The 13137-nt window shown below is 40.2% G+C and overlaps 1 protein-coding gene across 1 annotated transcript; it reads right to left on the bottom strand.

The window, feature by feature from the left end:
* Positions 1-6922: 6922 nt before the first annotated feature.
* Positions 6923-12608, bottom strand: LOC103505204 (E3 ubiquitin-protein ligase arih1). The gene is made up of 6 exons (XM_008469522.1): positions 12581-12608; positions 11172-11260; positions 10130-10351; positions 9554-9684; positions 7555-7759; positions 6923-7186 (listed from the first exon to the last, which is right to left on the bottom strand). The coding sequence occupies exons 1-6, from the start codon at positions 12606-12608 to the stop codon at positions 6923-6925; spliced, it is 939 nt and encodes a 312-aa protein (XP_008467744.1).
* Positions 12609-13137: the final 529 nt, after the last annotated feature.

The following is a 13137-nucleotide window of genomic DNA, read 5'->3' as shown; positions in this document are numbered from 1 at the left end:
CCGAAGCGAATACAATAGTCCATCCCTTATACCTTTTTATTACTATTGTAATAGTAAAGGGAGGACGGACTAAAAACCGCCAAAAAGCGGTTATTTCCGCCTGTGGGCGGAGCCCAGTACAACTTTTGCCGAATTTCAGAGTTTTCCCTTTACTTACTCATCAAGACCTATCATCCTGCCAAATTTCAAGTTTCTACTACATCAGGAACTCCCTCAACATTTTGATGAGTGAGTGAGTAAAAAAATTGCGATTTTTGCGCCTCTATATCTCCGGAACTACTTGGTATTAAGAGCTCAAATTTTCAAGGTATGTTTATGTACCTTACCTAAATATGTACCTTGAATTTCAAAAGGTTATCTTTAGAGGAATCCGATCTATGAAAGTGAGAAAAACCTGCCGAATCGGTTCGTGTAAAGATACACAGGCGTGCTTACTGGAACTTGGCCTGGCGCACTGCCGTGCGCTCAGATTATTGTTGTAGACTCACAGAGTTTTTATTTTTTTCTCTCCCTAGACTAAATGTCAACAATAAATCTAGGTAGTTTAGGTAAATATGTATAGTAAAATAACTGAAATAACATAACAATAATCTAAAGACTTTGGCTGTGAACAAATAAAAGAAAATGAAGATATTGCTTGTCAAAAAATCATTGAGAATTGCATAGGTATTGCTCTTGTCACAAATTCATAGAAGACATTGAAGTTGTAGACTACAAAATGTTAGAGAACATTTTTTTTTTTTTTTTTTAAGAGGTTTGACAGAGGGAACTGTAACTGCTATGGTCTTATCGTCCCGAAATCAAAGAGAGAAGGAAGAAGATGGCGCGCCATCGGAATCGCTTCCTTTTCCGAAAGTTTCCCCAAGGAAAATACACCTTAGCCTGAGGGAGAGAGGAACAACGGAGGCATAAATACAAGTGGAAAAGAGTGAGTTATAAGAGAGCTACTCAGTCGATGAGTCAGATCTCAACTCCCTATAGGGAGGTATAAGTTAGTTGAAGAGTTGCATGTTTTAGGATCTGACTCTGTGACTGAGAAATCTACGGAAAATAGAAATTCTTTTCTTTACACTTCCTTAAGAAATAAACTCACTCTTTACACAGAATCATCTTCTTTCATAAATTCACTCACGAGTAAAAATAAAAATCGAGACAATTTGTCTGGAAAGTGAAAAAAAAAAAAAAAAACTTTTTCGATATCGATAAGCTCGGCTGGCGCTGCGAGCAAATGCTATGAAAATGAGAAAATCCTTCTCTTTATGACTGATGGCTTTCAAGTACTTTTCATAATTATATTCTCTGTGTTACTCCGCATGGACATGTTATCCCGATATCATCTCAAAATCTCGTCTTTCACCCAATACGGCCAAAACAATTATGATTCATTTCACCGTATGAGTTTGAATACTCATCTTCCAACCGGTTATAACCGTTGATGGTGCACTGGATGGTGCACTGCCGTGTCAAATTATTTGAATTTCCTTTTCTTTTAGTTAAATCGTTTTATTCTTCAATTTTAAAGTCAATTGTTTCTAAAAGTTATAAAGTTGAATAGATCCTGAGAAAACACTCAAATAGTGAGAAATCAGACAATTTTCACCCAAGTTTTGTACCTATCCAGAAAATATTTTGGTGCTCCATTATCAAAACAGTTAACATTACAATGGGACATCTTGTTGGTTGTCTAAAGAAAGCACTACTTATACTTTCTTATTACGACCCTGTGTGTTGAGCCTTACAGGTGATTCTTATACTACCTATCTCTAAAAACTAATAACACTTGTGCTTATGACTGATTCTTTATTATCGCTGATCGAGCACCTTTAATAAGCCGAAGTGTGTAGTGTCTTGGTGACATTGGTGCTGGTGTCTCCATACACTATGTCTTTGGAGCGCCAGAGATGTAAATTAATTCATAAATTAACCACTCGTCAAACTCATAGTTATAATGATCCACATTCTTTCTATGTTAGATCCTTATTTAAATTAAAGGTTGGAGCTAGGACGTATTGGTTTGAAGATGAGAAGGTCGTGGTTTCACAAGTCAGAGGTTGATGCTTTGAAGGTTCGGCGAAACTTTTTCTGGTTCTATGAACTGGACATGTTTTGGGACCTCTATCTATCTACCTATGTCATTTCTATATTTTCTATCACCAGATGGATGAGAGGCGCTATGATCTTCCAAGTACAATATGGGATCAAGATGAAGTATATATTTGTATTTTCCTTCAGACCATTTCTCACACAATCCTCCTCAGCATGGTGTCCACAATCTTCTTCTTCGCACACTCCGCGAATCCCAAATCCAATCAAATTCCCCTCCAAGTCTCAACTTTGCCAAGATCCCAGGAGTGTAAAGAATTACATCTAATTGAATTCAGCAAATAAAAAGGAAAAATATATAAAAATTAAATAATAATTGCTCCGATCAAAAAAAAAAAAATCTACATTAAACCGATTCACCTGAACGTTTTTTAATCACTAAACCGATTAAAATGATTGAATTCGTGATGACTGAATAAATGGCAAACCGCTCCGGGGGAGGTCTTTGTAGAGCCTGGGTGTAAACACCGACTAGGATGCCCCCTGGTGAGCGGAACAAGAATTATGTGGCGCTTGTAAACAAAACAATCCCGCATTGGAAGGTATAAATCTCGCTTTTTAACTCGCGAAATAAATATTAGCTCAGAAATTATGCTTGGATTAACGAGTTTAATATTTATTTAAATTGATTTGAGAAAAATTAAGTTCGAAGGTAGGGGAAGGGGTCCTCTTGGGGGGACCAGCGGCCTCCTTGATCCCAATTTTTTGGAGTGTGACGTACCTATTTAAGGGTATTTGAGTAAATTTTGAGTGTATGGCCGCCGTACACGCCCTACATGGACGCTACGCCACTGTAGGCCAGGAGTAAATACACGTTGATTTATAGAAATCTAGATTTTTGCTAGGAAGCAAGAGATGTCCCTGATCCCTATTGGAACTCTTTATTTTTCAGCAGAAAGGTCCAAATTTCCAAAAGTATTTAATTCCAATTCTCAACCTCTCTTTTGTATGTAAAACTACACAATTATATTATGTACAAATCTAGAACTTACTTTCTTTCTTTAGATATTACCGGATCCCGGACTCGAAAAGTAAGTAAGTAAGTAAGTACTGATGAATTTTTTTCATCTTCAATAGGTAAATACCTTCGTACTGAAAAGGTATTAATTTGCCTAAGCAAATCCGCCAAAAAATATTTCCTCATCTAAGCACGGGGCAAAACAGCTATTAGTTCAAACTATATCGAGCAAAATACACAAAAGGAATCAAAAGTCGATGACGTTCCCTCATTAATAAACAGACCTCTATAATTTCGATGATTTGAACTCGAACCACCAACCTCCAAAGCTAAAGTCCACCGTGCTTACCACTTAGTTTGGTTCATAAGGTAGAAACACACTACTATTACGTCACGTGACGTGAGTTCATGGGAAGTCAGAAAGATGTAGTTCAAAGTTTTCCCATAGTATTGTGGGCTACTTCGTTTAGGACAGCCACCCTACTATCACGTCACGTACGTCACGTGAGTTCATGGGAAGTCAGAAAGATGTAGTTCAAAGTTTTCCCATAGTATTGTGGGCTACTTCGTTTAGGACAGCCACCCTACTATCACGTCACGTACGTCACGTGAGTTCATGGGGAGTGAGAAAGATGTAGTTCAAAGTTTTACCATAATATTGTAGGTAATTTCGTTCAGGACAGCCACACTACTATCACGTCACATGAGCTCACGTGACGTGATAGTAGTGTGTTTTTACCTTTACCGAACAATTTCATAATTTCAATTTAAAACGGACAAGAGGAGAGGGAAAAAAACTACAGGGCGTTCCTATAATTCTGAGTACACTTGTTAAAATAATTGGGTGGTCCAAAAGTACCTTTCCTAAATCTAAAATAATTCCTGAACGAAAAGATGAATAAATTTCAAATCTTCTTCTTTCCCTTTTCCCACTCAAGTAGGCTCGGCATTTTAAGTGAACAATTTCCAGGTACCCTCGGTTGTGAACTTCGTTACCCCTTCTCACTCAAATCTTTATTTATACAGTGTTCCCATCTTTTCTTCGGTCTTCCTCTTGCACTGCGTCCTTCAACGTCCATTCGACTCACTCTTTTTCCCACATAATCTTCATCCCTTCTCATCACATGGCCATACCACTGTAGTCTTCTTTCCTGAATCTTCTTTGTTACTTCCGTCACCTTGATCTTATCTCTAATCACTTCATTTCTTATCCTGTCGAAAAATATTCTTCTTCCAAGACTTTCCCTAACTAAATAGGGTCGGCTCTTCTTGTCAGTCTCTTCCAGGCAGCCCTATTGTGTACCTCATGCCCTCATGAATTTTTCTCATCCAGGTCTTGATTCACACAATCTTTCTACCTTTTCTTCGGCCTCCCTCGCCGTTTTCTCCCCCTCACTTCCATTCTCTCAACTCTCTTCCCTATGTAGCTCTCATCTCTTTAAGGGTTAGGTGGTAGAGAACGCCTAAGGCGTTAACCTCGCCTAGTGGTTGCCTTCCACTCAAGAGTCTATTATTATTATTATTATTATAATTTTATCTTAGACAAAACATAAATCCAAGATGGTACCTATCTCATGGTATTGAAAAGATTGAGGGGTTTAGTTTATAACCCCCATTTTTTTCTTCTTCTATTTCGTAGGACGCTAGTAGCTAATTCGTTTTTTTGGTTTGACAGGAGTTTTACGTCATTGTATGACTGCTAAGGGTTTTTAGTCCGTCCTTCCTTTATTATTTCAATAGTAATAAAAAGGTATAAGGGACGGACTATTGTATTCGCTTCGGTCTCGTCTGTCTGTCAGTCTGTCCCCATAGAAGGACTTATCCCAACCTAGTTATGGAAATGAAACTGCCTCGATTTTTCTTTTTGGAGCCTATACTCTTTTTTTTTTCTCTCTCGAGTGTAGTCAGTCCTTATTAGGTCCAAGCATACTTATCCATCACCTTACGTCTAGCTTGTTCCATATTACTTTACATTGGATCAAATGCACTACACACTGTACACAGCACACTTATGTATCTATCTAGAGACGGACTTTATCTGTGCTGAATAATAATAATAGTGCTATTTATACTGCTCGCATGGGACTGAAAAGTCCCTTTACTCCTGCAGTAGGCTACTACTATTATTGTGGTCAAATTGTCAAATTATATTGAGAATAAAATACCATACCTCGGCTGGGATTGAACCCACGCCCTCCTGTTTACCAGGCGAGCGCCTTGACCACTACACCACCGAGGCAGGTGTAGTGGTCGTACATTCTAAGTGTGTGGTTGTGCATTTGATCCAATGTTAAGTAATATTGAACAAGCTAGACGTAAGGTAACGGATAAGTGGGTGTGGACCTTTACTCTGTCATATTGTGGACTTTACTTACACATTAGTGTATGTACACAAATTATAGGTGTGGACTTTACTTACACATTAGTGTACACAAATTATAGGAACGCATCAATGATTTTCTCACTTTACTCGATAGTATGATTTATTTTTTACTTTCCTTATCCTATAGGAAGGAAAGTAATGTAATCGGGTCAAATTTTCGATGGTCAGTTTTTAGTGCCAAAACACGTTTTGAGGTCCCTAGAGCCTAAATCCAAAGTTTCAGCCATAGGTCTGTGTGTGTGTGTCTGTCTGTAAATAAAATATCTCGAGAACGGTGAGAGCTAGAGAGTTGAAATTTTGTATGTAGCTGTCAAATGTGACAAGGATGCGACACGAAACTTTTGGTTAAGACCGGTGCAACGGTTGGCTACCGGTAGCGTTAAGAGCAACTTCTATGGGAACCAAAAATTTACGTCGCTACTCAGTAAATTTTTGGTTCTCAGACTAAAGGTATCTCGCCATAAAATGTTGGCGACCCCTGTCTTAGGGGGACGTCAAACAGGGAGTAGACCAGCTCAGTCTGGCTGGGGGTCTTTACACAGGGAGTAGACCAGCCTGAATTTTCCGCGAGAAATAGCAAATTTTGAGTGCGAAAGGCATCCACTCGTAAAATTTGTAACCAAAACCTGCCCAATGCAATCACCCTAGGGCTGATGTATCTAGGGAACGGTTTAAGCTAGAGACTTGGAATTTGGTATGTAGTTCACAAATGTGACAAGGATGCAACACAAAACGTTTGGTTGAGATGATTTCTGCGCTTGGCGGTATTTTGACCGCTTTTGGACAGATTTCGACCGTTTTTTGGCGGTTTTCAGCTATAGCGACAAAACGATTAGATAGGGCTGATTGAGAGGCTGACGAAAAACACCGACCCCGTCTGAACACGGGAAAAGGCGAAGAAAAAGAAGAAGATGATTGTGTCTCTTATCGCCCATCTGATGAGAGGCATACTACGGCATGGGCATGCTATGACACAGACCACACGAGTCTAATTTGATTTTTGATTTTGATTTTTGAATATGACTTTATTTATTTTTTTATATTTAGCAGTTGTTTCATCGCCACGAAATAAAAACGGCGCCGGCGGTGAAACACTCATCTTTATTTTTATTTTTTGGTTATTAGGTAACTACTCGCTACTTGTAGCAGTCGTTTCATCGCATCGCCACGAAATAAAAACGGCGCCGGCGGTGAAACACTCATCTTTATTTTTATTTTTTGGTTATTAGGTAACTACTCGCTACTTGTATTTCATGTGTTTGTATCTGCCAGAACTTCTGGCAGATACAAACTCAAAGGGTTCTCCCTGCTTTTAAAGAATAAGCACAAGTCCTCACGATGGTTGACTGCGGTTCAGGACCAGCCAATTAAACATGGCTAGAGACCATCACCCCGGTGTATGGCTGATACAAAAAGATGTCTTTCCTTTACTCTGCCAACACCATTCGGCGAAAGCTAAAGTCGCTACAACAACAACACTACTTGTACGAGTATTTCAACTGGATTTCAACTAACCTGTATTTGTCCTGCACCTGCTGCTTGATATTGGCCAAGTTCTCCGACGTGATGTCCCTCTCCAGATATTCCGACAGCTTCTCCGTGGCACTCTCCAAGTCCTTCTGGTTGTCCTCAAACAGGACACTCTGATTGTTCTTGCGCAGGTAGTAGGCAAACACATAGGTGTACATCAACGTCTGACGACACTGGCACAGAATGTCCACCGCCTTCTTGAGGAATTGAACCTGAGGAGATGTATATGTGACTTATTAATATGATGAGCTCCAAAAAAAAAGGACCTCAAAACGTGTTTTGGCACTAAAAACTGACCATCGAAAATTTGACCCGATTACATTAGGTACTTTCCTTCCTATCAAAACGTGTTTTGACACTAAAAACTGCCCATCAAAAATTTGACCCGATTACATTACTTTCCTTCCTATAGGATAAGGAAAGTAAAAAGCAGTTGGGACTGTAGGTAACTGTTGAGGTTTAATCGTCCTAAAAAGAGAGGACAAGATAAAAAAAACAGCCGTTCCGAGAACGAACCTTATCTGTTAAAGCTACAAATCCTCCCAGGAATCGAACCCGCGACCTAGCGCTTTATAATTACCTCAATCCAAGACATATTATGCTGCTGCATCTCCTCCATTTTCTCCTTAACGCTCGCGTACAGCTTGTGTTCGAACTTGAGCGACTGCATGTGATTCATGTAGCGATTGCAATAGAACAAGTAGCGCTGTAGCGCGGCCCTCGAGCGCTCTTGCGCGCCTCGCGCTACCTTCGCCTCTTCTTCATCATAGCGATTGCACGAGTACCTGAAAGTGGATATTCCGATATTTGACTGTTACTGTATGTTATCTATTGTATGTTATTGTTATTGTCTTCGGATATTTGACTGTTATTGTATGTTATTGTCTTGGCGAGTGTCTATTGTCTTAATAGTAAACAGACTCAAGTAGAAGGTAACCACTAGGCGAGGTTTACGCCGGAGGCGTTCTCTACAACCTAACCCTTAGAGGTCCGTTATCATGTGGACATGTGGTCAAATTCTCAAATAAATGAGGATAAAATTCCATGCCTTGGCTGGGATCAAACCTACGCCCTCCTGTTTACCAGGCGAGTGTCTTGATCACGCCACCAAGACAGGCTTGTAATGGTGTCGATTCCGATATTTGACTGATATTGTATGTTATTGTCTTAATAGTAAACAGACTCGAGTAGAAGGTAACCACTAGGCGAGGTTAACGCCGGAGGCGTTCTCTACAACCTAACCCTTAGAGCTCCATTATCATGTGGACATGTGGTCAAATTCTCAAATAAACGAGGATAAAATTTCATGCCTTGGCTGGGATCAAACCTACGCCCTCCTGTTTACCAGGCGAGTGTCTTGATCACGCCACCAAGACAGGCTTGTAATGGTGTCCTCCTTTCTCCTTTTTCGTGATGTCCCAAACTCCCCAACCCCAACCTTGGTCTGTGACGTCATGTTCTGTTACCGTAGGAGGGCTTTTTTGTTTCTTTTTCTATTTTTTTCTCTTCTCCTTTCTCCTTTTTCGTGCTGTCCCAAACTCCCCAACCCCAACCTTGGTCTGTGACGTCATGTTCTGTTACCGTAGGAGGGGAAGGTTGCTCACTTCTCGCAGTTGAAAAATCGGACTTCCCACCAAGGAGGTTGTATGTTGATGGAGAAAGTTTTGGTACGAAAATTGTGAAGCCAAGGTCGTCCAAGGTCATGATTCCAATTTTAAGAAGATGAGATCTACACTCTGTCTTTTTACATAATTTAATTTTATCCCATTTATTAACGCATTTTTAGGTTTTATTAAATCAAACATTAAATTTTCTTTGGTACGAAAATTGTGAAGCCAAGGTCGTCCAAGGTCATGATTTAAATTTTAAGAAGATGAGATCTTGTCTTTTTACATAATTTAATTTTATCGCATTTATTAACGCATTTTTAGGTTTTATTAAATCAAACATTAAATTTTCGGTCGGTTTATGTTGAGTGATGGAACCAAAAACATGGCGTTCCATTATCATGTGGACATGTGGTCAAATTCTCACATAAATGAGGATAAAATTCCATGCCTTGGCTGGGATCAAACCTACGCCCTCCTGTTTACCGGGCGAGTGTCTTGATCACGCCACCAAGACAGGCTTGTAATGGTGTCACGGAAATTTGATTTCTACAGTTTGAAATTATGACAATTTGTCATGAGGAACTGTAGTTTTGATTGGAAGGTTACCACTAGGCGAGTGTCTTGACCACTGAACCACCGAGTTAGGGATTACTTACCAGGATGAGCCGTGAGGTTCCCAAGGGCCGAGACACGCTCAACAGAACTCCGCCTTACAACTTTGATTCTTACAAACCCACGTTCTCCTGATTACCAGGCGAGTGTCTTGACCGTTAGAGTTTATACTCATTGTACATATCTACTTATCATTACTTACCAGGATGACCTGTGAGGTTCCCAAGGGCCGAGACACGCCCAACAGAACTCCGCCTTACAGCTTTGATTCTTACAAACCCACGTTCTCCTGATTACCAGGCGAGTGTCTTGACCGTTAGAGTTTATACTCATTGTACATATCTACTTATAACTTACCAGGAGGAGCCGTGTGGTTCCCAAGGGCCGAGACACACCCAACAGAACTCCGCCTTACAACTTTGATTCTTACAAACCATATGGTTACAACCTCCGTCCTTCTCAATCGTAACCAGACACTTGGGACATTCCTGGAAAATAAAAAGGAAATTAATGAATTAATCAATTAAATAAAAAAGGAAATGGAAATATAATGCTTGTTAAATGTATGTACCTATTATTCTAAAATAAAACAAAACATATTAAAAAAAATAGTTCGTCGCAAATTCTATTGTTAAAACACCCCCCTTTTAACCCATGAGAGCCGAGGCCTACATTAAAGTCACATCAAACTTGACCAAACCCTTCTCTATTTCTCGCTAATATCTCAGTCGCTCTACGTCAGAGTGCATCGGGGATCTGTCTATCCGTTGGAAAACAAAATTTCCTACTATTTTCACCATTATTTGACAAATTTACTCGGTACTGGTCCGGAGTTAGAAGCGGTTAAATTTCAGCAAGATCTAAAAAAAAAATCGGCTCTTTATGGATTAAGAGTTTTTTTTTTACACCTAAATGTATTCGTCCCCCACTCACCTTCGTGTTCGCCGCAATCCAGTTGCTCGTCTCCGAGTCGTCGTCGCACTTCTTGATCCATCGCCGCAGCAGCGAGCAGCGCACCGGATCGTGCCAGTTCTCGCCGCATGCGAAACAGAAGCGGTGTCCGCACTTGCACACAACGGGTCGCGCCTCTACGTGCTGCACCTTGATGGCGTTGTTACAGTCTGGTGAGGGGCACCAGCGGAGCAGGCGATTACACTGAGAAACGAGAATAGAATAGAATAGAATAGAATATACCTTGTTTATCCTGCTGGGAGAGGACTGAAAAGTCCCTTTTCCCCCACAGCCTAACCAAGATCTTATTTGACATATTATGGGGAGTATATGAAGGGGAGGTAAAAAACAAGATAAGTTTATTGTAAAGCTGTGTTCACACATAAACGACAATATACCTTGTTTATCCTGCTGGGATAGGACTGAAAAGTCCCTTTTCCCCCGCAGTCTAACCAAGGTCTTATTTGACATATTATGGGGAGTATATGAAGGGGAGGTAAAAAACAAGATAAGTTTATTGTAAAGCTGTGTTCACACATAAACGACCTCGTCGACTGACGAGGTAAAGGGGTGAATCTGCAAAGAAGGTGCAACTTGGCGACGGACACCAGCGCAGCAGTTGATTACACTGAGGAGGGACGAGAAGGATGGGGTATTATAACTAGAGTCTAGAGTTACCAACTTTCATTCCCTTCTTAGGGACAAATCGGCAAAATTGTTTTGAAAAACGGGATTTACGATTTTTACCCAGGACAAAGGCATGCCATAAAAAAAAAAAGATAAGATGAAATGTACGTTCTTTTCTTTTTTAAAGAGGTTTGATAGAGGGAACTCACACTGCTAAGGTCTTATCGTCCCGAAATCGAAGAGAAAAGGAAGACATTGAAGGAGAAAGCCAGCCTTATCCATTCAGGATAAAATCTGCCCCGGATGGGAATCAAACCCATGGCCTAGCAGTTACAAGGCAGCCACGCTTAATCTACTGGACTATTCTGTATGATGTAAATAAAATATTATTAGGTACCTCAACAAAACTATTGGTTATCAGATGTTGATACTTGAGCTTGACTTTCGGGTCCCGCACAAGTCGCATCACTGTTCCATCATCCACACCTTTTCCTTTACGAAAACGAATAGCCGATTTCGATTGTTTCCTTTTTTGGTATGGTCGTTTTGGTATGGTTGTGATTTTGTAAAAGGTCAGACTTTTTTGTCCCGCCTTTAACACTGAGATATCAACCAATTCCTTAACTATCCTCGGCAGCAGAGCCGTATCTAGGCCAGTCGAATTGGCTCAGCTCAGAGGGTAGTGCGTCAGCCTTGCAAAAGCCAAAAGCGCTAGGCCGCAGGTTCGATTCCCGCCAGATTTTATCCTAACCCTTTGGTGACCGATGTAAACTGTAGCTTGCATCGGTCACCAAAAGACTTAACAAATAGTAAAAGGGTCGTTGGCTTTCTCTTAGCCTGTCTTCCTTCTCTCTTCGCTATCTTGGCAGTTACAGTTCCCTCTATCAAACCTCTTAAAATGTGCTTTTGTTTCATTAAAACTGAATAACTCCCGAACGGTTGGTCAGAAAAAAATAAACAGCCTATATTGCTCCTCATCATTCTCATTTTAATACAACAAACAAGTGGCTGGAAATTAGTATAGTTACTCATAATACCTATGTTGTATCTACATTGTAAATTTGTTTGTTGTTTTTACTAATTAGGTATAATGCACTTGAAAGCAAATAATCAATTAGGTACAAAATATACCTATCAAGCTGTCATGAAAGTATGGACACATGGGCACTTTGGGCGCAAAATCGCCTATCGCACATTTTTTCGCCAGGTAGACCATAAGGTACCTATCTAAAAGTGCGTCTTATGATCATTTTGGACTTGTTTGTGAAGCACCCCCCATCTTGAATCAGGATGGAATGAGACAATTTTGAGCAGGTCGTAGGTCGGTATTCTTCTCGAAAAAAAAACTTGAAATTGATGAAACCGTTTTTCCCCTGAGAGTAGCAGGCGGTCTTATACCTACTGAACAAGGTAAAGTGGTGATGTGCAGTGGTTCTATCGAGTAAGGATATCGATTTATCGATCGATAAAATCGGTACGGCACCTATTAACATCGATCGTTACCCCCCTCTTCCCACACAAAGAACGGTTAACCCGCTCGTAATAAATTAATAGGAATAATAGGTACCTAATGTTAATTATAGCCAGCCTAGTTAGCTTTTGGCGGGTAGAGCATTTGCCTTGTAAGGTAAGCGCTAGGTATGCCGGTTCGATTCCCGCCCGGGGCGGATTTTATCCTGAAGGACTAAGGTTCGTTCTCGGAACGGCTGGCTTTCTCCTATTCTATCATCCTTCTCTCTTCGATTTCGGGATGATACTCAAGACCTTACAGCATATTAGCAAATGTTGTCTTAGTTTAGGACTTACCAGGACGGATTAGCACAATATTGGACATTGATGTGTGAGTCCAAGTCATCTTAAATACAATATCTTTGTTGGAGTTCGACAGTCCACAATTTGGCACAACCGTCATATTTCGATCTGATAAAAAAAAAATATTCCTACAAAGGAAATCGACTTTTTTTTTTTTTTTTTTGAATTTCATCATTCCACCAGGGCATAACTCTTTTCACCTTGGATAGGTTCAGTAAAGGAATGGAAATCTTTGCCGCGCGTAGAATGTCCGCATTAATTTCGGAAACAATCTCATTTACATCACCTTCAATTTTGACACGTTCGTGGAAATGGATTTCATTTTTAAATTTGGACCAATCCGCTTTCTTGAAACGCCAAACGAATCTAGGATTTATAGGAACTGGTTGTAATGCAGGATTATTAATAGAAATAAATATCGGGTAATGATCCGACGAGCATGCATCATGATGAACTTTCCAAGTTATATCCGCCGCTATAGAAGCCGATACAAAGGTCAGGTCAATCGAAGAAAAACTGCCATACGAAGAGTTGATGTGAGTAAAATCTCC

This window comes from Diaphorina citri, unplaced genomic scaffold (genome assembly GCF_000475195.1).
Source record: "Diaphorina citri unplaced genomic scaffold, Diaci psyllid genome assembly version 1.1 scaffold156, whole genome shotgun sequence".
In the NCBI taxonomy this organism is placed as follows: domain Eukaryota; kingdom Metazoa; phylum Arthropoda; class Insecta; order Hemiptera; family Psyllidae; genus Diaphorina; species Diaphorina citri.
This window is presented reverse-complemented; position numbering and strand designations above follow the sequence as displayed.